The sequence below is a fragment of the Galleria mellonella genome, unplaced genomic scaffold (genome assembly GCF_026898425.1).
Source record: "Galleria mellonella isolate WM207_F2 unplaced genomic scaffold, CSIRO_AGI_GalMel_v1 utg63, whole genome shotgun sequence".
In the NCBI taxonomy this organism is placed as follows: Eukaryota; Metazoa; Arthropoda; class Insecta; order Lepidoptera; family Pyralidae; genus Galleria; species Galleria mellonella.
Genome location: NW_026442130.1, coordinates 8440197 through 8466849, shown reverse-complemented (window position 1 = coordinate 8466849; position 26653 = coordinate 8440197). Strand labels below are relative to the sequence as shown.

At 30.4% G+C, this 26653-nt stretch overlaps 1 protein-coding gene and 2 non-coding genes across 3 annotated transcripts in view; 1 reads left to right on the top strand and 2 right to left on the bottom strand.

Moving 5' to 3' along the window:
* Positions 1-13366, top strand: part of LOC113521989 (uncharacterized) — a 29212-nt gene extending 15846 nt beyond the window's left edge. Inside the window, exons 3-10 of the mRNA XM_031910027.2 lie at positions 1016-1165; positions 2152-2262; positions 2962-3095; positions 8749-8893; positions 9245-9510; positions 9611-9739; positions 9836-10132; positions 10790-13366. Coding sequence (XP_031765887.1) covers positions 1016-1165; positions 2152-2262; positions 2962-3095; positions 8749-8893; positions 9245-9510; positions 9611-9739; positions 9836-10132; positions 10790-13216 — 3659 coding nt within the window. The 3' untranslated portion in view covers positions 13217-13366. The remainder of the gene's footprint in view (positions 1-1015; positions 1166-2151; positions 2263-2961; positions 3096-8748; positions 8894-9244; positions 9511-9610; positions 9740-9835; positions 10133-10789) is intronic.
* On the bottom strand, positions 2343-2414 carry Trnae-cuc (transfer RNA glutamic acid (anticodon CUC)). The gene has a single exon. It is a non-coding gene; the product is annotated as a tRNA-Glu (tRNA).
* Positions 13367-14871: 1505 nt separating the features above from the next.
* Trnai-aau (transfer RNA isoleucine (anticodon AAU)) lies at positions 14872-14945 on the bottom strand. The gene has a single exon. It is a non-coding gene; the product is annotated as a tRNA-Ile (tRNA).
* Between the last annotated feature and the right edge of the window lie 11708 nt (positions 14946-26653).

The window sequence follows — 26653 nt, the reverse complement described above, 5'->3', positions numbered from 1 at the left end:
CGCTTCAGATAGACATTAAAATAAAAAAAAAATCATAACATTTTTTTGCTGATATCAGTGCTTTAAATAACATTATATAAATACAGCTAAACAGTAATTTCATGTAATTTTTTTGTAGATATATATATATATATATACTATTTTATCTATAATTTTTCTCACTGCTCCACTTAGAAATTAATATTTCTAAAACATTGTTTTCCAATCATTTTTATGTCGCGACTCACGTAAAAGCTAAAATGTTAAGTAAAAAGTCTTGCGACCCTCATTACTATAGCATTATAATAATATTATAATTAATAGTTTAGTTATACGTTTAAAAAATAACAATTTTGTTAATCGAATATCACACCATTACCTCAGCAATAGGTGATAACAAGAGATGACAAAAAAAAATTTTTAGATAAATTTTAGCTAGTGAATGAAGTTAGTAGTCAAATGATAATCTAAAATATAATTTGTCTTTGAAACGATATTCTAAAACATAATTTGTTGTAATTGTCTTTGTATATAGATATTATTTTATTATTCCCGGCTTGCCCGGTCCGGGTGGACATTTTTACATCATTTTAAAAAGTGGTTATTGCGACAACAATAATAGTTAGACATAATTATAGTATCGAGAAGTTTTTTATAGTTATAGATTTTTTTTTCAATATTGTAGAATATACTTTTGTTCTATCAAGAAAAGCCGCGCGCACGCGACGAAAGATATTTTATAGCACTTTTTTACACCTTTAGTTACGTTACTAAAGTTTTAGTAAGGACCCCTAATCTTTTCTAGCAATAAATATAGCCTATGTTACTCAGAGTGAATGTAGCTTTCTAATGGTGAAAGAATTTTTTAAATCGGCAAAGGAATTTTTGAGTTTATTTATTACCAACATACACACAAAAATACAAATCTTTCCTCTTTATAATATTAGTGTAGATTGTTAAGTATTAACGTTGTAATATAGTTACTAACTGATTGATTATTAAAATTATTTAAAGCTTAAACTAATATATATTTTAGGTACAGATTGCGGCCCAACTCGATGTATGGAGGTCTCCCATGGGACAGCACTCGCTGCACCTAGTGGGGGTGATGGCTGCTTATGTCAGTGTCGTCGAGATACGCCTACCTTCAGAGAGGATCAACGTATTTGTACTGATAAAATTGATGGTGAGTTTTCATTGTTTCCAGTCGACCTCACTCAGTATATTGTTAGCAATGAAGCCGCTGTGTCTCATTACTAACAATTCCTTCCTCCATCCCATATAGTACGTGTATCCAAAATTTCGTAGTGATTGGTTTAGACGTTAAGGCGTTACAGTGCAACATGTTGATAATATAATAGGTTAATATTTATCCCGTTATTTTCAACCGACTTCAAGCAGAAGGTGGTTTTCAATTGGGTTGTATTTTTTTATGTTTACCATATAACTCTGTCAGGTGTAAACCAATTTGAATTTTTTTTTTCTGAAAAGATATATCTAATGATTAGTGCGATAGAAATTTTATCAAAATCGCTTCAGCAGTTTAGTTTCAATAAAAATAACTTTTTTTTACCACAATTGAAGTAGTTTTTTTATAGACAACAATATAATTATTATTCAAACGTATGCCATAGTGCTTTATGAGATATTTTGTATGGAATTGTATGCCCCTTGTATGTTTCCTACTTAATAAAAAGTACATTTATAATCTAGAAAAATAATTAAAGCATTTATCTTGCTAGTATTTAACTATCACGTCTCTGCTGCTTCGAGTCAGGCGTATTATATGTAATTGAGTATCATTAAAACGTATCTCTACCCTCTATGTCAATGATTTGCAAAGTACTGTTAAATCAAGCTTAAACTAAGGCCTTAGGTCAAAGCCAAGAACAATGTCACATTTGAAATTCCAATTGCGTTTACTTAATGATATTATTATTGACAGACCTAATTTAAGGGTTTAGGTTCAAGACTATATTGAGTATCTAAACATTAATAATATTCATATGACCCTGATTAATTTTACATGACATGACATGTTCAGAAAACAAGGTTAAAATATAAATAGTGGCAACCCGAATATAAAGCGTAGACATAGTTTTTTTATGCTTTGTTTGCATCTATAATTATTGTATTGATATAAATAATATTTTCGTTTATTTTGTTTTCCAGAATGTGTGATGGCGAGTTTTGGTCGTGGTTCAACAAAACCGCAGATCCCGTTCGTGTTTTTACCAATGAAGGGCCAGATTGTTTATCCTGCTAAGGAAATAATTTTTACAAGTAAGTAAATTGAATGAAAAAATAAAATTATTTCTACTACTTATAGTATAAAAACTACGGTTACGACATTAAAATACAAATTCCCATACCGGGAATTGAACCCGGGCCTCCTGGGTGAGAGCCAGGTATCCTAACCACTAGACAATATGGGAGTAAGGTGAATTTATAAATTTATACTTCATATTTAAAACCTACTCCCTTTAATACTTTATTAATAAAAAATATGATTAAAATCATTAAACATAAGTAATATAATAATAATAATTAAATAATACGAATAATTTATAATTAAATATTTTCAAATCAGAAACGATGTCTTTTAAAAAGTATTAGTTAACTGTTAACTATTATGAGTACAATCCAAGATATGTAATAAAATTTTGGTATAAACAGATTAACTCAATGTATTAATGAATTTGCAATAAAATCATTTTATAGCTTACGTTGGTTATAGAAGCTACGCCAAACCTCGGTGGGTCGTTATTTAAAAATAATTAAAATGTATACAACAATTTTCAATATTTTTTACCACATACATTCCTGTTTTTACAAAGATTAACTAGGAAAGAATGTTATATAACAATAAGTCTGCCTTTTGTACGAAATATTTTGTAATCTGACCAAAAAAGAATAAATAAATTAAATAACGGCAATTATTTGTATTTACTACTCATTTATTTTTAATTATTCTGTTTTTAGACGTTGAGGATGCTATTTGCGCTGTGACTAGTGCACAGTATTTATCGCCATCAGGTTGGGTAACACTGAGGGATTTGCTCGACAACGACGTACCCTTTAGCTTGTACCGAGATGAAGGCAGCACTTTCTTACAGGTAATTTATATAAAATTATTATTTTGTATAACATTATTTCTAAATGTAATTTCTAAGAACACCACACTACGCAGAGAAGAAGGAATGATGTAACGGTGATGGAGTTGATGATGATGGTGAAGTAATGGGTACTTCTAGGTCGTTCTTCTTAGAAATTATCGGTGTATACTTGGTGGTTAATATTCGGTAGATGCATCATGAACACACTATGGGTTAAATGACCCAACATTTTATCTTCACATATTATCCCTTACTGGTGTTCTGCCCATGAAAACCGATAACGTAGGCGTAGTTAAACTATTAAAACACTAAAAAAAGACTGTACCAAACATGTTTATATAATGTCATGCTGCAAAATAAGGGTTTTTTTTCTATTTTATATTACCTCACAAAACAAACATGACATAATAATTTGTCAGTCGGTTATGCGAGATTTTCATGTACTTACTTCAGTTTACTGATTTTATCTCCTTGATATCATAATAGATGACTAAAAAATAAATACAAAAGATAACATATCTATAAAAGTATAAGAAATAGAAGGCTGGAAATTATACCTCTTACCAAGTCACCAAACCAGCGCGGTATTGTTCGTTTCAATAGAATTTAGTGCAAAGGTAATCATGTTTTGCAAAAAATACCATAGAAGCACATTCTATATAAAATTATATTATTTTAAGGTGCTTTTGAATTTCAGTAGAATGCCTTATGGTCGGGTCGATAATTTCTTTTGTTAAATTTTTATTTATTTCTATCGAAAGCGACTGTAATAAATAGTAAACAATAGTAGGTGGATATGATCATGATACTATAAAATGGATAATCGATGGCAAACAAATATAAACAACAGTAAAATACAAAATCAAAGAAAACAACATCTTTACCTCCCAAGCAGATATTTTATCAACTGTTTGCCTTGTAACTCTTAACATTTATCGCATAAGATCATTATTTTCACATTTTTATTGTTTATTTAATAAGTTGAAATTAAAAGTTTATGTACTAATAAGTAATTAAAATGCCGGGTATCATAAAAGCTTATGAAAGGCAACACCAAGATTATTATCGAAAAAAACCAGAGCGAAATCGCAACTACATGGAATTAGGTGCGTACAAGATGTGTTTTCTTAAAACTCATTGAGTTTAAATCCAATTAGGTACAAAGTCAACACAGTTTAAAAGATACGACTACTTAGCATGAATATTGGTTTTATGCAGAGGGCAAAACGAAAATTCTTATTTCTTTTTTCGATTGGATTATCGTATTAAAAATTACTTTAATCGTTCACACAACCTATATGATTTTTGAATTGTCATACTGCTGCTATTTCATATCCAAAGGAATTCCGTTAAAACTTTTCTTAATGTATTTTTATATATTTTAAGTCCCTAGAAAATATTATTTTTAAAACTTATGTTCATTTTATAAGAATATATATATATATATATATATATATATGTGTGTGTGTGTGTGTAATGGGAATTTTATGATCTTACTGTTTATCATTTCCTACAATTGTGTGCGGCCGTAAGTAAACACTGTACCCTCGTAAGAAGGTTTTCGAATGAAGTAAATTTAATTCAATTCCTGTCACACATAATAATTGTAATAGATTCTATCGGATTTCTTTTAAACCAGACACTTAATTATTAATGATTTCTAGGTTTGTAAAACCTGTTTGCCTAACCATGCTTATGTAGTTACTTATAATTTTGCCCTGCTTTTTAAACGCCTTCCAAAAATTTGGTTTCTAATTTGTCTGTATTTTTTTCCGATTCTTATCTATATAACAGTCGGAGTAATTCTAAAATAACGAATGAAATTGATTCTGTTTTAAATTATATGTGCAATTCGATAGGTTTACTCCCGTGTTTGTCCTAATTTAATTTTGTAATGATTAATAATTACTTTTTCGTAGCAAACAACTGTTTATTATCAACGTAGAAATTTACATTGTTTATTGCTGCTTTCACGATTGAATTTACTTTTTAATTAAACAATGTATTCGTGTTTGTAATTGTCACATCTAGCAAATGATGTCTTTATTTGGATTAAATCTGAGGACAGTAATGCGAAATTCATAAGGCAGTTATGGACCTATCAAGTTCATTATGGCGAGCAAAGTTTTCAAGGACGACTTCTTTAATTTTGTGAAGACTATATTAGGATTTGTATTACATATAGTTTTAAATAAAGTGCCTAATATAATATGTGTGTTTTGCTGTCATATTAATATGCATTTGGATGAATAAATTAAATTTCTTTAGTTTTTACATTGTTCTATATAAGTGTTTCTAATTATAATGAATGAGAATACCATCACGTATTAAGTTCGCCCTGTAAACATATTTTAATGTGTGCAAAAGTATAAATAAATATAATTTTAATTTCTTGTAGTGTTTCTATAACTCAGTTCGTAAACTATCTATTAGAATATCAGAAATGTCAATTCACTTAAGTATTGTATTATAAGTAGGTAATGTTATTTATTAAACGTCTCGTAAATGCTACCAACTATATAAAATGGTCTATCAATGACAATCTGTAAAAACTCAATACGTATGAGTTTTACTATTATCATCGTCGTCATGTCTACCTTTAACTATCCATTACTGAACATATAAGGCTTTGCCAGTAACACGCTTGGCAGGTGAATTGGCAACCGCAGTTAGGCTTTGGTGATGTTTTGAAAGTTAGTTTAGTTCGTTTATTACGATACTCACGGGAAAGAAAGGGTGGCTCTTTCTATGTCGGGACCACATTACAAATTATTTTGCCATATAGTCCCGGTACTAATAATAAAGGCATTATTATTATAGCCTCTTTTATTGCCTCAATAATTTACAATACTTACGACAATATTTCTAAGCAATCTCATATCAAAACTCTGTATATTTGATAAGAAAATAAACGATTTATTTCATGTGTAAGTACTATTATTACATAGGAACATATGAGATATAACCGTCTCAACGACTTGAAATTCTGGAATTACGAGTCCATATTCCCCAGATAAATCAGGTCCTCGTGGAGTGTCATCTCGAAACGATGTACTTGAGATATTATCATTATTGCTAAGAAATTACCCGTATACCTGGAACTGACATAGATAATGATTGTGTCCAAGGTGACCGACCATATTATTGCTCAGGCGTATACTTATAGCATTTGTAGAATTTCTACAGAAGCTTTAAAATTACTTCATTTGAATATTAATATTTGGTTCGTTTTTGAGGTTGTATTGATAGTACAATTGTATGGTTATTTATTTATTTTATTATTATATCTGAAATCCAAAGCTGATATCTAGATATATTTACACCATACTCATATATTAGCCAATTATAGATTCCCAATTTATATATCAGACGATATATGTTTATTTTTGGAGGGTAGATTAAATTAAATAGAAAAATTCAATTCAATTTCTATAGCTATTAATTTATTAATATGTTCTGTTTCTTAGATTATAAAGTACGTAAGTACATTACACTAAGTCTATGGTGCCGTTACATCAAATGATAGAGTGATAGACTGATGGAAAGTGATAATCATAAGTACTAAATAACTTTTTATATTCATAGATAGATAGATAGATAATTTATTTACATTACTTACAGAACACAAATTACAATACAAATATACACATAATACACAGTAAAAGAGATAAAAGAATGAAAATAAAAAAAAAAACAAAGCAAAATATATAAAAACAACAATTCCTTTTTTTTTCTTCATGCGTGTGCCATAGTAATACAAAATGGTCACAACTCAGTTTATTGCTTTGCTCTCAAAAGAGCAAAATACTGATATGTTATTCTGTTGTGGCCAAGAGTCAGTAGCGAAATTCCTTATTAAAAATAATAATAAAAAAAAATGAATAAAATGCATTGTATGTGTCCATTACATTGGCCTCCATTTGATATTATATTCTAAATAAATAACAGATACCATTAGATGAGGGGTAGTTAGAGGTCACTTTCTGTCACATTCAGGCAATAAATATTTCCGCTAATTTTTGTTTAGTAATTAAAAAAAATTTAAGTTCTTTTTTAAATATGTGTTTAGTTTTCACAGTTATAAACAATTGAATGAACTCGTACATCTATGAATAACATAAATAAATGTAGGTATTGACTATTTTCACTTTTATAAGTATAACGGAAAACAAATATGGCAATTGGAAATAAAATTAATAAGATGAATAAGCGTTTTAAAGAACTGTAATATTTAAATTAGCATTCTAATTATATAATAAATTAATACATATTTACAAAATCTTACACCAAGTAAAATATAGTGATTATTTGTTCAGTGATCCCAACATTAACATTCTCCATGGCGGTTTTTACAGTGTTTTGTGGATGTTGGCATCGGTACTGGCACGCGCCATTATTACTTGTGTGTTCAAAACACATAAATTTCATTTTACGAATAGCGGAAATTAACATATATACTGGGATAATCCAGTTTCGATTTATCTTTTATAGTCTCATATCGATATTAAGACTTCAGATAAGAAAAATATTCGAGTACATTTTTTTTTGTATCGACCAGAATCACGTTTTCATTGCCGTCACAATTTTGAGGTGTTTCCGTTAATTTTCAAAATCATGATGCCTTATTAAAATTTTGTAACTGCAGTTGTAAATTTTGGGATAACGTGGATTGTCGTAAACTTCAAATGATTATGTTAATTATATTTATGATTTTATTAAATATAAATTGGGTCGCCAACGGAACATTATTATTATTTACCAGAGGGAGACTTTGTACAAAAGTCGATTGCTTGGGTACCTCTGTCCCATTCGTGTTTCAACCGTGAAGCAGTTGTGTTTGCATAACTGTGTTTCGGTTTGAAGGATGGGATATGGCGTGAATTTACTGGGTACAGAGGAATAACACCTGAGTCCTCAGGAATGGCAACGCATGGGGGGTATCATGGGCGAAACAGTATACTCTATTATGTCCATGGTACTGCTCATGTCTATAGGCGACGGTTACTACTTTCCATCAGGTGGGCCGTCAGCTTGTTTGCCATTCTAAGTAGTATAAAAAAAAAAAAAAAAAAAAAAAAACATCACAGTGGAGGTTGGGTAATCATATCTTAATTATGTTTATGGGGGATCTTTATAAATTTCCATCACTTATCCTTATCCGTTACTTTATTTTTGACAGTATAAGTTTAATACACTATTCGCCATTTGTAGTGTCATAAATAATATTGTAGTACAACAATAGAAAACACAGCAGTAATTTTTAATTTTTAATGATAAAATTTATTTATTGATTCTAACTTTAAACATCTGTATAAGCTTAAAATTGCCTCTAACTTGAAGCTCGATCTGAAGGAATTTGAACTATCATCTCGCTAATATACGAGCCGTGTGTAGTCTACCATTGAATATACACAGGAATATTATCTGGTACTAAATGATTAAAAGACGCGATTTCGTATTTTATCAGATAGAGCTGTAAAAAAACTATTAAAGTATACTTTAAGAGTACCAAATTCAGGATCAGTATTTAAAAAATAATTTCAAATTTGCATACAATAAATAGCTAATAAATTTTTCCATTTTATTAAAAAATAAAAACAAATTTCTTATATCAGTATAGGCAGGATTTATTTAACAAACTAGCTGTTAACAGTGGCGAGGATCTGCGGCACTGCACGCTCGTTTGGAAGGACGCCTAGTAGCAGCGCACGTATTGTGTTCAGCTCATGAACAGTCCCGCCTTGCCGCCTCCTGTGCTGCCTTTAGAATTGCTGGCGCTTCACATAATTCCTTACTTGGTAAGTATATTTTTTTTTATTATAAAGTTCGATATTTTATCTCTTTAATATTAATAAAATCATTTCGAACCTGACATTGATCAGAAAAAGAGGTAACTTAATATTTATTGTTATTATTTTAGCTATTTCAGTAGCAATTTAAATAACTATGAGTACCATAACAATTGTTTGCTTTTATATGACATATTATACATACTATATTAGGTATATTATGCAATAATAAGAAAAAGTCTTTAATGAGATACCTATCGTCATTTGTATGTATTTTTAATTAGTAACTATTTACTTATAATTAAGTCTTAAATTATAATGAACGTCATTACTTATTTATTTAATGTATTTTTTTTATAGATGTCCGATCCATACCATTTCATGCTGGCGAGACAGTAACGTCAGAACCTTCCTCTCAGAACCAAGGTCTGAGTGTGCTGGAGTCGTTAGCGATCTGCGTATGTGTACTCATGCTGGTTTTTATATATGCGGCCGGCATTATATTTTATATTCATTACAAACAAAGGCAGAAACGAAAGGATAAAGACCCGGAGTCCAATCACTCTAACACTATATCCACAGAAAATGGATCGCCACTCGATTCTCGTATCGACTTAGACAATGTGGTATGTTACTATAAATATTTTAATAACAATGAAAGAAAATATATTTTTGTTTTCATGTAATTTGGTAGTTTGTTATTTACCCATTTATTTTTCATTGCAGCAATTAAAAACTAATCCATTATTGAATATGAGTAATTTGAACTCAAATTTTTTAAATGATTCTGGTTTATCTGATGTCAGCGAGCATACAGAAGATACTATTGATTCATCTCCGAATATCACTCAAAAGGTAAATGTACTTTTATAAACAGGTGATAATCTTACAACAGATGCTTTTGATTCAATAAAGTTGGTTGTGTTGTTATCATTAATAAAGTTTAATCAGTTTCAGAAAACAAATTCTAACGTAGTATCGGCAATGGTCCATACAAGACGTAAAAAGCCAACTAGACCTTCGATAAGGGCATCGACAACATCAGAAAAAATGAACGAACGTTTTCAACGTCGGTCGATGTCACCAGATACTTTTGAAAGAGCTCCACATTCCGAATTATCTATTATAGATTGTACTTTAGAAAATAATACGGTGGCGAGACAACCATTTCAATCTTCAAACGGAGAGCCAGCTCTTAGAAAGAAACTATATTTCAACCCGGTTTTTTTTGAAACCGATCATCTGAAGGCAAGTATTTAAAAAAATTAATTAAAATATATTTTTTTATATTTAAAATGTATATTTGAAATAAACTTTATAATCTTTACTATTAGGTTAGAAATTAAAATATTTAGGTCACAAAACATTATGTATATTTTTGTAAGTTCTAATATATAATCAAAAATATCACTGGAACTCACTCCGGCTTGACTTAAAGTCCACCCTAAACAAGCTAGCTTGCTCTTTCTGTTACAGTTGTTTTATCTAATTTTTTTATATAGTAATATTTTATGTACTTATTTATGTATGTATTGTATATTAGATGTATGTTTATATTAGACTATTTTTATGTTTATATTATATGAATATATCAAATAGATATTGCTTTATTTTTCCTCTATTCAATAATGCACCGCCTACGTATAATATTTCACGGTTTGCCCAATGGTTGACTGGTAGAGAACACCACCTGGTGTTAAGTTCGCCAAATGAACATAGAATTTTACTGAGTACTAAAGTTTAAATAAATAATATAATATAATAATAATAATGTGAATATATACAATGATAAAAATAAATAAATAAACGTAGGTATATATAATATTAGTTGATTTATAAATATATTTATTGTGGATATTCCATTATTTATATTAAATTCATATTTGTGTCTTATATTTGTTTCAGAATCCTCCACCAGCAGCGATTGAATTTTTAATGAAGATACGTGAAATCATGTCTTTGGCCAAGGATAAAATGACTTCAAAAAGGTTCATCCCAATTTTGTCTGATATACCAGAAGAAGATCTTTATAATTCAATAGATCTTGGTTGTGATATTCCGTGCGCTCGTCGTAATCGCAGATATAGTATTGCCATAAATCTGAAACAGGAAAATAGTAGAAGAGCAGGTCATTGCGGTGGATGTCCTGGATGTGACATTGTTACTAAAAGCCAGAAATCTATAGCATTGACCAGATCTAATTCATGTAAAACATGCGTTAGTGAAGATTATAAACAAACGATTGTTCGGAAGTGGTTAGACGATGTGCCATCTCCCCCACAGTCAGAAAAATCGATAAAGCCTATAAAGAAAGTTATTGGTTCTCCAAGAGCAATAGAAGCAAAATTAAAGAGTGAAATACGGCCACATTCTACAGAACCACTACGAATTGAAGAAATTAAACGCAATCTACAGTTAGTAGATTCTAAAGTTAAAGAACAAGTTAGTAATCTAAAAATCAATGAGATGAAAGAGACAAAGAAAGAGGATGTCAAGAGAGATATAAAGAAAGATGATTCTAAATGCGCTAATATTACTATAAAGCAAAATATTGGAAAGATGCCCGAAGATATAAAAAATGTAATACCAACCACACCAACCAAAATACAGGAAAATAAAAATATTTCGAATCAAATGTCAAGACGTATAAGAAAGAAATTGCCTCCACCTCCTCCACCTCCAGCAAACCCACCACAATTACCAGAATCACCACAACATGAAGAAGAAGAAGAACCCATACCAGTGGAAGTTAAAATAAAAATGGAAGCAGTTATACGTGAACTTAATAACTGTCGCCGAACAGAACCAAAAGTATTAGAAGAGATGAAAATAGAATCTGTAACACCTATTGCCCCTAAGATTGTTATACCAGTAGTGGCTGCTGACTCTCATTATTATAGTGACGATAATACACTTTCTATTAATCGTAAAAAAGAAAAGTCTCTTTCACGAGATAATATTTTTATGGATTTGGATAGTTTAGATAAAAATGCGCTCAAAAGACGCAGATTTTCATTAGCTTGCGGACCAGAGTTAGCTCATAAAGATATATTTGACCACAATCAAAGACCTCAGAGCGCAGCTCGTGGTAGACTAACAAGTAGTTGGCGCGATATAAATAAAGCTGTTGACAATTATCAACAAGATTCATTTAATAGTTGGTGCGATATAAAACGATTTGGAGGAGATTATGTACAAAATCCTTATAATATAGTACAACCTCAATTCAAAAATCGCAGTGAAATAATTATAAACTCTTCCGAACCATTGTATGATAATATCTCGAAACCTGGTCCACTGACTATAAAAGTAAGTGGCTCCCCAATAGAAAGTAGGCGTAAAGTAAATGAAGAATTTGATCCAGATACTCTTGACCGGAAACCTAAGCGTGAAAACAAACGCGTTGAAAAGATACTTTTAAAATCTGGGGGAAGTTTCAAATTCAAAGTTCAAACAAATACACCAGAATCTAAAAATAAACCCAATACTCCACCAGAAGTTACTTTCACCAGAAAAATTGGTAGCCTGAGACAAATATATGAAGCCAAAGCAAAAGTGCAAACTAATGAAATAAATCTTTATAACAGACGTGGAAGTCTACCTTATCTAAATCAAGATGCGGCATGTTTTGCTAGATCTGTAAAAACCCCAGATTTGATAAGACAAATAGATAATCAGAAAGATTTAAAACCACCTGTACCTCCGAAGCAACGACGTATTCCTGATTTGTCTCCAAAGTTCTCTTCATCAATTAGAGAAAGCCCCTCTGGTGATAGAAGACGTATATCAGAAGAAAGAGATCGTTTTCCTCCGTACACACGAGTAGATAACTTAAATGCTCGACGTTCTGGACGTAGGTCTGCGCGTACTAGATCTCGGCGCACTGATTTAAGAAAATTGTATAGAACTGAAGACTCGGGTTATATGAGCACAGATTCCAATGACTCAAAACGGAGAGCAAAATACCTTATGCAATTGAGACCTAAAAATATTCCCGAACCCGCTCCGGTGCCGGTCGCTAGATCAATAACTAGAACACCAATATTACTGATGGAGTCTGATACTGATGATTTAGAATCTTTGTGCGATGGACGTAGCGAATCTGGTGGAGAGAGCGTTGAAACAGATTCCGTATTTTTTGGTAATTTTGACGATACAAAGGAAATGTTCGCAGAGTTGGGTCTGCATAGTTATGAGATGAAAAGAAAAATTAGTCGTGGACCAGAACAGATCGATTCAGGATTTATGGGCGAAACAAATATTATACTGAGTGGTGACAGCGATTCTGAACACAGAAGCGTTATATCAATAATTACTGGTCGCGATGGCTGAACATCATCTGCGTCTATTGCTAAATTAGACGAACCGCCATATGTTCATTCCGTAGAATGTTAAAAATATGCCATACAACTCTTATGTAAATAAATATATATTATAACCAAATAATATAAATTTAAATATTTGTTTTTTGATTAGTGTAGGTATATAACAATATATATATATATATATATATATATATATATATATATATATATATATATATATATATATATATATATATATATATATATTAATAAATATCGCGATAGCTATGTAGGTATCTACTGAACATAATTGAAGAGATTATAATATTACTCTTACAGTTAATTAAAGTATTTTGTATTATTTTATAGTCACCAAGTTTACCTCAATTTATCATTAAATACTCAGTTATGAATCGTCTGTTTTTATATTATGATATTTTGCGGTATTTTTAATAATTTTATAACATTAGTGTTATAATTCAAATAATTACATATGTACCTCTTATTGTAACGCAAGATCCCACCCACAATAAAATGTAAAATTACGTAGTTGTAATTTGTGTTTATTATTAATTAATTAGATAAATTTAATCATTGAAATGTACTCAGTAAAAATGTTATTGTAACGTTTTACATTAATCCATATAAGCTCAGTATAATTATACCGAAATGTTAGTTTTAAATGTAAATAATTTTTACTTATATACATACATGTTTGTAAATTTAGTGACCGGCCGGTAGTGCAATTAAATCTTTATAGTTATCGTGAGATATAATGGATTGGATATAATACTTGGTGCTTGGTATGATAAGAGGCTCAATTTATTTATTTAAATTATATGTTAAGTCAGTCGTTTTTGTTTTATGTCTTGTATAATAATTAATTTAGACATAGAGTGTTCAGGTGCTCATATAAAGGGATATTTTCAAACTTATTATACGAAGTAAGAGAAAATATTTTTGTATGAATAAAATACGTGTTGTTACAATATATTGTATTTTTTATTTATTTATTTTAAATATTCTATCCAATTACAAAAATAGATGACAGAATTCTTTTATGTAGTTAGAATAAAATAGTATTTTAGGAGACTAAAGTATATTGTATCACAAAACTATATAATACTTTATACTATATAATACAGGATTTTATTACCTTTGGTTTGTGTATCACGCAAGTATATTCATATTAATGCAATAGATACCTATCGAGAGCGTGAGAATATACTTATATTTATTTCAGATATGAGCCAGTTCTTACATTAATTAATTTGTTTATTTTTATAATGTTTATTGTATAAAAAAGTTTATGATATAAAAGTTATTTAGTATCTAAATTAATTCTAGGAAAATTACAATATACTTGGTATATGTACAAAATTAACAAAGTTCCACCAAAAAATATGTAAATAGCGGATCTTTTTTTATTTTTGAGAAGTGGATCTGAGATCTCATATACGTTGCCCTTTCTACATATTTTTTTTATTTCCCTTAAGATTAAGAACATAAACAAATATTAGAAAATCGGTCTAGCGGTTCACAAGGAAAGCACTTATCAACGAACAGAAATTTTCATTTATATGTATTTATAAAAAATAAATATGAGCGTTATTTCAAAGTTTATTTGATTTTTTTTACAGATTCTGTTTTTACAATTATAATAGTGCTACATAAAAAAAGTTATGGCCCGTAAGAGGATCGAACTCATGACCTCCGCGTTATTAGCACGGCGCTCTAACCAACTGAGCTAACAGGCCGATGACGATATGACAATAATTTACAACTACACGTGTATCACGTGAAAATCACGTTTCATGGAAATTTACAATTAAACCTATTGATAATACCAATATCGACCTTTCTGATTAATTTTAAACACAAAACTACAAATTGTGAAAGGTAACATTAAAATATTTAATCAGTGGAATTTAATATTTTTATTTTCAGAAACATGTCACAAAAGTAAAAAATATTAATGTGACATACTATGTTAAGCTAGACATGTCGCATACTCATAACATATCTCTATCTTAGGAAACGTATTATCTATATTTTATCTACTAATTATCTTAGAAAAAGTAGATGCTTCTTTTGTAAAGTGTTAATTTAAATGTATTATATAAAAGCTGCGGTTTTAAATCCCGCCCGTATAGATTTTTTAAACACTTAAAAATATTAAGATGAGATTTTCATGTTTTAATAATATTTTTATGACTTCAATAGTTACACCATAGTTACAGCACATCAACGCTCACTCCTGGCTGACTGACTTTGTCCCTACCTAATGTTCTATTATACTGGCTTCAGGCTGAATAGTCGGTCATTTGTAGTCGGCCGGTTGCGGCTAGCCGATTGTCCTCTCGTTCATCCTAGAGCATGTCAATCCCTAAAATTTACACGTGTGTACTCTTGGTGTGCCGGTTTGATCGGAACAGACTTATCCTGGCTAGGAATTATGCATCAAGTTTAAGACTAGATCAGAATATAGGATATTTGGTTCGGTTTCATTTCACCGTAATGAACCTGTTATAAAGATTATTTTATTTTATCGACAATTAATAAAAACACTTATATTTATGGGCATTTTACTAATTTATTATAAACTAGTTTTTACCCGCGATTTCCGTTTGCGTGATCGGCATTCGATGACTGGATAAAAAGTAACCTGTGTCTTTTCATCTTTCTTTCCCTTTCAGTCCTCTCAATCAAGGGAAATAAAGGGAAAGATCTCATCCCATATAGTTCCTGTATACAGAAAGCACTAAGAGGTACAAATAAATAAACTCATCTTCATATTTATAATTATTAATAAGGATTTAGTGTTGTTGTGTTGTATAGGCACTTAATAAGAAGTTTTTTGTCAACCGTATATGTCTTCTCTCTTCATAAAAACTGTCCATTTAACCCTTCACTAGGTTAAAATAGAACATATACCAAATGTTAAGTTTTACCTTCAGGAACACAACTGTGTAAACCTTAGCCTAGTAGTTTTTTTTTTTTTTTTTTTTTTATAGAACTTAGAATGGCAAACAAGCTGACGGCCCACCTGATGGAAAGTGGTAACCGTCGCCTATAGACATGAGCAGTACCATGGACATAACAGAGTATACTGTTTCGCCCATGATACCCCCATGCGTTGCCATTCCTGAGGACTCAGGTGTTATTCCTCTGTACCCAGTAAATTCACGCCATATCCCACCCTTCAAACCGAAACACAGCCATGCAAACACAACTGCTTCACGGTTGAAACACGAATGGGACAGAGGTACCCAAGCAATCGACTTTTGTACAAAGTCTCCCTCTGGTAGTGTTTGTAGGATGTTGGAATGAATATACAGACAGGCAGTCAGACAGACAAAGTTTCTAAAAGTAATTGTTTGGGTCCTAGGACTCTTATTAGATCATGTCAATATTTCGTTAATAAATTTAACTATCTCCTATGTATAGACATCGTCTAGTTAAAATTTAATTATATTAGTAAGATAAGATATTGCAATATACCTACATTAAAACTAGTGCGTGAGAACCAAGATCTAATAATAGGTAATACTTAAAACATTGTAACATGATTGTTAAAACATACAAAATAACAGTAATCAATTTTTTTTTCTTCTCGTGGTTTGGTTACGCCCCTTAGATCATCTCATCACTTGTGTTTCATGGTGATCCGCCCAAAACTGAACATAGAGCTAACAATAAAATATGTACAGTAAGATTAAAAAATAAAAACCTGTACTGACATGAATTTTTAGATCTGGGTAATTATAATTTATGATTGTGATCTACAAACCCGCCGACTCCAATTCTTGCAAAACCAGTTATTTCAATTTAAAAACTAAAGTACTAAATCAATTTTAGAAGTAATTCCATCAGATTAATCTTTAAATATATTCTTTCAGATAAAAAAGATTTTTCCAAATTGGTTTATAAATGACGAAATTATGAGGTAACAAACATAAAACAAAATACAACTGAATTGAGAACTTTCTTCTTTTTGAAGTCGATTGAAAATAGTATTTAAATTCATCGATTGATTTATTCCGTCTCATCCTCACTCATCCTTTTATATTGTATTTAAGAGAGGAGCAATTTTAGTTTATTTATAGCCGTGGTAGATTGGTGTTGGTTTCTTTCGAAACATGCATTCTTCCACTTTCACAATGTATTCGTCATGCCTTCACCCATTTTTTTAATTTGGCAAACGAACAGTATGCCTTATTCATTTTAAAAGACTTTAAAAAGAGAAGGTTCTCAATAATTTTTATTAGTTTTATATATATATATATATATATATATATATATATATATATATATATATATATATATATATATATATATAAATAAATAATAGAGCGCAATTAATTACTACGCCAACAGTAAGTTGACTTTTGACATAATCGAATTGAGATCAAATCAAAATCGTATCGATTCAACGTTAATAATACAATAGTAAGGTCTATTTGAAAATTATTTCGATTTGTTCCCAATTTTATTAGGTCAAACGTCAGCTTGCTAATCGTATATTGATGTTCTTTCTGCAGTGGATAGGGTTGACTCCCGTGTATGATTTATATATAGTTTTTATGATTGACTTCGTTGTTTTTTTACAAAGAAAAATCTTAAATTATATACGGACACTTTCAAACCACATCGCTCTCACACTGCTGTATTACAAATGCGGTCTACCACCCTTATTATGAGTACCAGAGGTAAGTAAAGAGATAATCACATTTATTACATCTTGTTTTATAAAGAATATTATTTAATTGCTTTTAATATACTAATAATATAATTAACGTGTCCAGAATATAGTCATATTCTTAAATTTAATTGCAATAATATTTTGTAATAAAATATTTTCAAGGTAAATACATTCTATTGTTTTCCAAACTCGTTATTCGTTGTGAAGACAAGAGAATGTTTACAATTACTCTACATTTAGGTGTGACATTTATATACAGCGTGATTTAAAATATACATTCTGAGAATCTATTTGTTATAATATACTAACGAATCGCCCTGACTTCGTATGGGTGCAAATTGTACCATCCAACATCATCTAAATGACAGTAAAACTTTCATCATAATCTAGGTTAGCTATAAAAAGTAAACAGAGAAAAATATAGACGCGGATAGTGATTTTTTTATTTAAGATATCATTTGGAATTTATATATTACTAGCCACCCGCCCTAGCTTCGCACGGGTGCAATGCTGATACTAAATAGCGTCGCCGGCCCCCCATTACATTACGACATTTCATTAGAAACCTCTAAAATTATCAGTGTTTCTCTACTATATCATACATGTATTATACTTATAAACCTTCCTCTTAAATCACTTTATCTATTAAAAGAAGCTGCTTCAAAATCCGTTACGTAGTTTTAAAGATTTAAGCATACATAGGGACGGACAGACAGCGACAGCGACTTTGTTTTATACTATGTAGTGATAAAATACTTTTAAAAAATTACCTCAATAGTAACTACTGTGAGTCATACTTTATTGTAATTATTTACGTCAGTTTAACTCACGTTTTAAATTCGATGATTCCCGACTAGTTTCGAACTTAATTAGAGCTTTTGTACATGAGCGCGGTTCACGGCTGCATGGCGAGCAGCCTAGCGATACAGGCGTGAACTTGTTGGGCATCATCAATGTAAAACGTGAGTAACGCTGAAAAATCATTTATTCAAAATTTATTAATTATTGTCAATAACAAATTTGAATCAAGTTCTTTTTTAGCCCCTTTGTGTTTTTTTTATGGGCGAAAATGGTATGGTAACTCCGCCTGTGCTAACGGGATACGCTGGCGGAGCACCAGTGAAGGGTGATAGATGAGAATGAAAACAGGCCAGTTAGCCCATCATGATGAATTTATCAGGAATTAACCATGACAGTTTCCAGGGAGAAACGCGAGGAGGTCGACCTGGTTGAGTAAATTGGTAGCAATGGGATTCTCAGTCTCCATTACTAACAATCCCATTCCCCCCAGCCCCTTTGTGTTTGATGATACCACATTCAGTATATACATATAATAGCAAATAACACGCTAATGGCTAACATTGACAGATTTCATCTTTATCTTCAGTACAGGAGATATTACTAGGCACGATAAGACACGAGAGACCTTAATAACACCTTTTAACCTTTTGGAGGTTCATGGGCGCCATATAATCTGTGATGTTCCTTGTGTAAGCTGACAGTTACTGCCTACTTTTCATCTAATAGGCCGTTAGCTTGTTTGTCATTCCTAGTAATACATAAAATACTAGCTTTACCCCCGTCTTTTATCGTACAGAATCCGTTGTCTTTTCAGTCAGTTTTTTTAAATTTTCTAAAATATTTGCTTTTCTAAAAGTGATATACCTGGAGCCTACCTACACGTATGTATTGTAGAGCTGCAATGATTTATATTATAAGACAGTATGTATGTTTAAGGTTTTAGAGCTATTTCGCTTTTAAATTACATAGTATAAAAATTTTTACATCATCGACATCATATCAGCCATTAACTGTCTACTACGGAACATAAGATTCGTCTGTAAAGGGTTGGGGGGAGGGGGTCAATATTTAGAATACTTGGCAAACGGGTTCGTAACCGCACCGTATGCCGGGACCACATGGCGAACTATAAATAAAACGTTTTATTTAGTTTAATTTAGGAATTTCAAGAATTGAAAGTGAAATTCGTCCTTAAAATTCTCTCCATTTATAAACTATCTCTAAAGCTGATATCTTAATTATTTTTATGATTTATGAATCTCAATATATTAATTTTGTTACTACAAATATCTATTCGCGCGCATTATAAAAGTTACCGCCATATTTTATCAATTAATTTATAGCTATTCTTATCATAATCAAACACAACTCTGTATCTGTAATTTATAATAGACGATAATATATATTGTATTGGAAGCGATCATACTCTTAAAATACAAAGTTAGTAAAAAAACTAATATAATATCCAATTAAAGTAATAAATGGGAAAATTTCTATCGACAAATGGACGGATGGATGAATGAATTACTTTTTGTACGTTTGGTACTCTTTCAAGAAAAAACTACTAAATGGATTTATAGGAAATTTGATACATAGGTAAGTTATAACCAAACTTCGTGCATAGGATACTGTATGTACTAAGTAATGCGAGAGACGTAGCGCGATACAGAATGTTTCTAATATAAGCCATCTGTTTGTATATTTATGTCAATCATAAATTTAAGTAAATGTCATACATTCAAAAGTGATACATCCGTCTTCACATAAATAAATGTGAAATTGAAATTATAATCATAATATGTAAAACATCAACCTGTATATCATTAGCTCACCGATGAAATTCCATTGTACTGTAGAAGCCAAATTATACCGATACCTACTAGTGCCGCGTGATAGTTGTGGGAAGCAAGATCATGTTCACTAGACCACATTCACACCGATATGTAATGCATGTTACCTTATAATTTTAATCTTGTTTTATTATTGGTTTAGGTTTTTTTGTACGCACTAATTATATATAAAATATGACAGAGGCAAACAAATGTACAAATGAGGTCTTAACTCTAAAATAGTGTTCTTTCAGCAAACCCTAAATGGAAATGACCGTCAATGTCAGCGGGTAGAGTGTTTTACAATATGTAAAATTCAAATAATTTATGTAAAATCCTTATAATATTTAGCTGGAATAGCATAGTAGTATTTGCATTCCTGCATAGTTTTTGCACCAAATAAGTTACAAATATCACATTTGTATTTCTGAAGGGTTAACTTAAAATCTGGTGTATGTTTTATTTTGACATGTTATTTGAAAATAGTCTAATTAATTGGTTTTCTTACTTTTAAAATCCAAAAGTAGGAAGTTGCGGGAGGTAGTTTGTTAATAAATAAATTAAAAGTTATGCATGTTTGTATAATATAGAAATTAGTTATCCAACAGAACTGCGTTTAATTTCTATTTTACGGTAAGCTGCCCATTTAATTTTAATATATGCCTAATTTAATGGTAGCTCTTTTTCTAAATATTCCATCATCTTATCAAGAATAGGCACGAGTGTAATCAACGCATAAAGGAAACGCTTCAGTTCCCCTAGCAATAAAATCCCGTTACCTCGCATTTCTGTGGAAATTTTCGCGGAAAATAATCCTTATTAATATTAATTACAATATGAAAGTTTATCTATATATTAATGTGTTTCTTAATTAATTATATTTAAACGGTGGAACGGATTTGTTATTCAAATTCGTTAACCAAATCCAAATTTGGTATTTGGGTCAACTATTTATTTTTTATAGCACCACTTAAAGAAAATATATATTACACTTATGAAGTACAAAAGGTGGTATTATCCTTAAAGCAATCTCTTCCCGATAACCTTTAGGTAGAAGAGAGAAAGTCAGTAGCTATTTGGCGTAATAACCATTTGTAAAAAAAAAAAACGCTTGTGTTAATAAAACATGCGAATAATCATATGACTACCTAATACTAGATGTATCTTAATTATCAGAAAGGATTCTTTTATCCTAATTCATGAGTACAATTCGGTTCTATCTTACTCTAGTAATATAAATATTAAAATTTTTAGAGATATTTGGGTGTTTGTATGTTACTTAAAGACATTTAAACCGCTGAATGGATTTTAATGAAATTTGGTAGGTATACGGGTAGTTTATATCCAAACTTAAAATATGGGATGCATATACTGATTTTCGTAGGAAAAATCGCAGGAAATAGCAAATTATATGGTTATTTAATAAATTAAATGCTTTTTATACGTACAAACAAACAATTACGACTTAGGTATAAATTAGAACATCACTTAATTTAGAATTATACAGGATAATCTTACAGTATCTTGCCGTATGGTCCCGGCATAGAATGGACCATCCCTTCCTTTCCCGGGGGTGTCATAAGAGGTAACTAAGGGAATATAATGGTCGAGGGATAGATAGCAGCGTTCTTCTTAAAACATTACAAAAAGCAACTGCAGTTGCCAACTACCCTTCCAGGCGTGACAACTGGCAAAACCCCCTTTATGGATAAGATCTATTTACAGCAAAGGATAATTAACAGCTGGCATGATAATGATGATGATGATGATGAGGAATCATTTTTAGAAAATAATTATAGAAGTATATTTATTTATTATTGCTTTACATAGTACGTTTTGAGTTTTAGTACTCATATAATTTACTTTATGTTACTAAAACAATTTTAAAGGCGGCAACAAGATTACCAAACATTAGTAAAATACATCCACAGTTGTTTGTAATTATTTCAATAGCCATAATCGTCATAATAATCATGATTAAAATTAAATGACACCATTTTACAATGAGTTATTGATAGTCTAACACACGATACACGGGGAGAACAATAACGCAGTAATGAGACACAGTTGTTGCATGAGACTTGACACACGTACGACAAACAAAAAATGAGAATATATATGAAGTCGCAAGTTTTTGTCTGATATTTAATACACTCGTTCACAGCAACTATCTGTTCTGTGATAGGTACCTATCAGTCAATTTTAATAAATATTTTTTTATTCGTGAATGACCTATATTTTTTAAATTAATTATTTTTTATTTATTCCAACAGTTAACTCCTTCTTGTAACTTGTAACTTCCTGTTGTATATAAGCCTTCTCTATAAGGAGAGTTTTGCCAGTAGTTGCCACGTTTAGCAGGTTGATTGGCAACTGCAATTGTGGCTTATGGCTTAGACTTTGGTAATGTTTTAAAAGGAACGCTATTACCCACTCCTCGACCATAAGTTTCTTTACACTTTTTGAATTACCATTAATAAAATGTACTTTTTAAATTAGTGTATAATCTTGGAAAGTACAGTCTATTTCAATAAAGCTTAATGAAAAGGTAAATAAAGGTAAATAATACTTAATGTTAACACAATGGCACCAATTACATTTAACAATTTAGTTATAAAATTAAAAACTTGTGTTAAAGATCTTGGCCTTTACATAGACTCATCACTCAGTTGGTCACATCAAGTTGCGGAGGTAAGTCGCTCAGTTGTTGCTACGCTACGCTCCTTATATCGCTTTAAAAACTTTTTGCCTATCGCTACAAAAATTAATCTTGTTCACGCACTTATTATTCCGATTATTGATTATGCTGATGTGTGTTATCCAGATCTTAATGAAGATCTTCTCGATAAGCTGGACCGTCTCCTCAACCAAGCCATACGCTTTATCTTCAACCTCCGCAAATTCGATCACATTTCTTTATATCGGTCTCAGCTCAAGCGGCTTTCCATTCGTCAATGCAGAAACGTTAGAACTCTTTGTACCCTCTACACTCTTCTTCGAAACCCCCAGTCTCCTAACTACTTAAGGAGTAAATTCCATTATCTTTTTGAAACTCACGAACGTAACCTTCGTTCCAATAATACTCTCCAATTATCCTTCCCCTCTCACCGTACTGGTTACGCTTCAAACTCTTTTCTCCTACATTCTTCACGACTCTGGAACGCGCTTCCTGATGCCATTAAGAGACTACCGACTAAACCGTCTTTCAAAAAAAGCGTTAACGCACACTTTTTATTTTTATCCGAGCAGTAAGTACTTTATATTATTCTCAATTTCGTGTATAATATAGTATATGTCATATATGTGTAAGTATATTTGTTATTTATATATATTTATTCGTTTATATATGTAATTTTAGTATGTATGTATATCAATAATTAGTAGTACCGCATTCGAGTATTCTGACACTTCCCTATGGTTGACTGGGAGAGAATGCTTTTAGCATTAAGTCCGCCATGTACACATATTTGTACTAATGAATAAATAAATAAATAAAATAAATAAATAAGTATTGTTGAAATTATCATAGAAACATTATCTAAATGAAATTGTAACAAATTGAAACATTCGATTAATTAATCGATTTTTCAATTGTTTTTTTATGCAATATAATGATGATAATGAATTATACATAGAATGGCAAAGAAGCTCATGGCCCACCTGATGGAAAGTGGTAACCGTCGCCTATTGACATGAGCAGTACCATGAACATAACAGAGTATACTGTTTCGCCCATAATACCCTCCATGCGTTACCATTCCTGAGGACACGGGTGTTATTCCTCTGTATCCTATAAATTCACTGCTATATCTCACCTTTTAAACCAAAACATAGTCATGCAAACACAACTGCTTCACGGTAGAAACTCGAATTTTCCAAGCAAACGACTTTTGTACACAGTCTCCCTCTGGTAAATTGTATTATTATATTTGTATTGGACATCAACAGACTTTCTTCTGGTCAAAACCCTTATTCCTTTGTTTACATTTTCAATAAGTTCTATTAAAAAAGACTATAGAAGCAGTTGAAGCAAGTCTTTGCCTAGGAATGGAGTATCACAGAAAGAATGTTAAATTAATAAAATTTTTATGTTATTGTTTGACTCAAGTAAAAAGGAGTAAATACATAAATTAATTAATTAAATTTAACATGAATTTTGACTAGGCACATATTTTAATAAATATCAAAAACGGTAATAGGCATATTTTGTTATATTTATATATAAATTTATCGACGAATGACAAAATTTATAAAAATGTGGCGTAATTTGTAGATTTCGTAGTATATAAAATACGAAATGTCATCAAAAACATCATAAATATTGTATGTATTAGCATAATTTATGATTTGAAGTTATACATATTAATTATATGGTTATGTATAATGTAGAAACGATTAAAAAGGTTTAAACACTTAACCTTACAGCAGTCCTCAGGTTTCGCGGTTTTTTTTTAAATAATACATCGAACATTTTACTCATTGATAATGTAGCTTTCTATAGCTGAATATATTTTTAAAATTGCTAAGTATTTTTTTACTTAATTTTTTACAAACAAAAAATCAGTATATATATATATATATATATATATATATATATATATATATATATATATATATATATATATATATATATATATATATATATATATATATATATATATATAAAATATTAGTTAATTAAATAGAGTTAAATTATATAGAGCTTACGTAATTAAATGATGCTCATATAAAAAAGGATAGTTGGGATTTCACAAACTGTTACCTCAGTATAACTCGGCAGTCTGAACAATTCTTATCCTTAATTAGTTCAAAATCTTGAATTTTTATTTCTATTTTGATTCCGGTTTTATTTTAATCCATTTTAAATATAAATGGTTGTATCAGCCGTTAAACTGTCCACTGTTAAATATAATCTCCCCCATAAAGGGGGTTTTGCCAGTAGTTGTCATGTTTGGCAGACGGGTTGGCAATAACATTTTTGCTTTTGGTAATGTTCTAAGCAGGGACTCTGCTGTCCATCTCTCCACCATCATTTCCCTTAGTCAACTCTTACGACACACACGAGAAAGGAAACGGTAGCCTATTCTATGCCGTGACTATAACATAAGTAACTATATCAAAATAATATGATAATCATAAAAATTATAATAATAAAATTATAAATTACACTTGCGTGTAATAGCCATCTATTATAATCATACAATACTGTAATGTTATAATAATTACAAAGTAGCTGATCAATTCTCGATTCCTGCTTAACCCCAAAGTTATACTTAATCTGTTATTGGTCTGTACGGCTATTATCTTCTGCGTTAATCGACGCACACGTTTCACCGTGTTATATTATGACAGGGTTGTCAGCTTTTAGTTTTTACTCTTGGAATAAAATTAGAAGACTATAAGACAAGATAAGTATATTTTTCTACTTAGTTGAGTCAGTGTAATAATTGTTCTTATGAATTACTATATAGGAGCTGTTTCATATGCCTTAATTAATAATGTACAATAGGTTCGTAATAAATATTAAAAGATGATAAATAAACGTTAAACTCACGGTAATCTAATATAGAATGAATGGAAATGTCGGTAGGGGCCGCCCTAGACGGACGTATGTTGACCAAATAGGCGATGTGCTAAAGAAGGGCCAAATTAAAAGTACCCGTAACTGGCGATCGTGTATGAATAGATTGATGAATGTGGAAGAAGCGAAGGAGGTTTGTTTGAATCGAAGCATTTGGCGTTCCATTGTTTCTGCCTACCCTAATGGGAGACAGGCGTGACAGATATGTATGTATGTATGTATGTATGTAATCTAATATAAAAAATACTGGTAATAAATATATAATTTTATTCTAACAAACAATTCAAGCTTTATGTGGTGTAATTTTGTGGTTTATATATTTATATTTTTACATAAGATATTACATGGAAATTTACTCTGTTGTTATGCTATAATTATATGTAGAGAGTATATTCTACTAATTATATATAAATGATCATGTTTATTTTTTAAAGTGTTTTATAATAAGTTTTCTTTAAAGGATTTTCATTTATTTATTGTCTTTATCAATGTATATACATAATATGTATCTTTATTTATATATCTATTTCTAAAATAAATTACAATATAGTA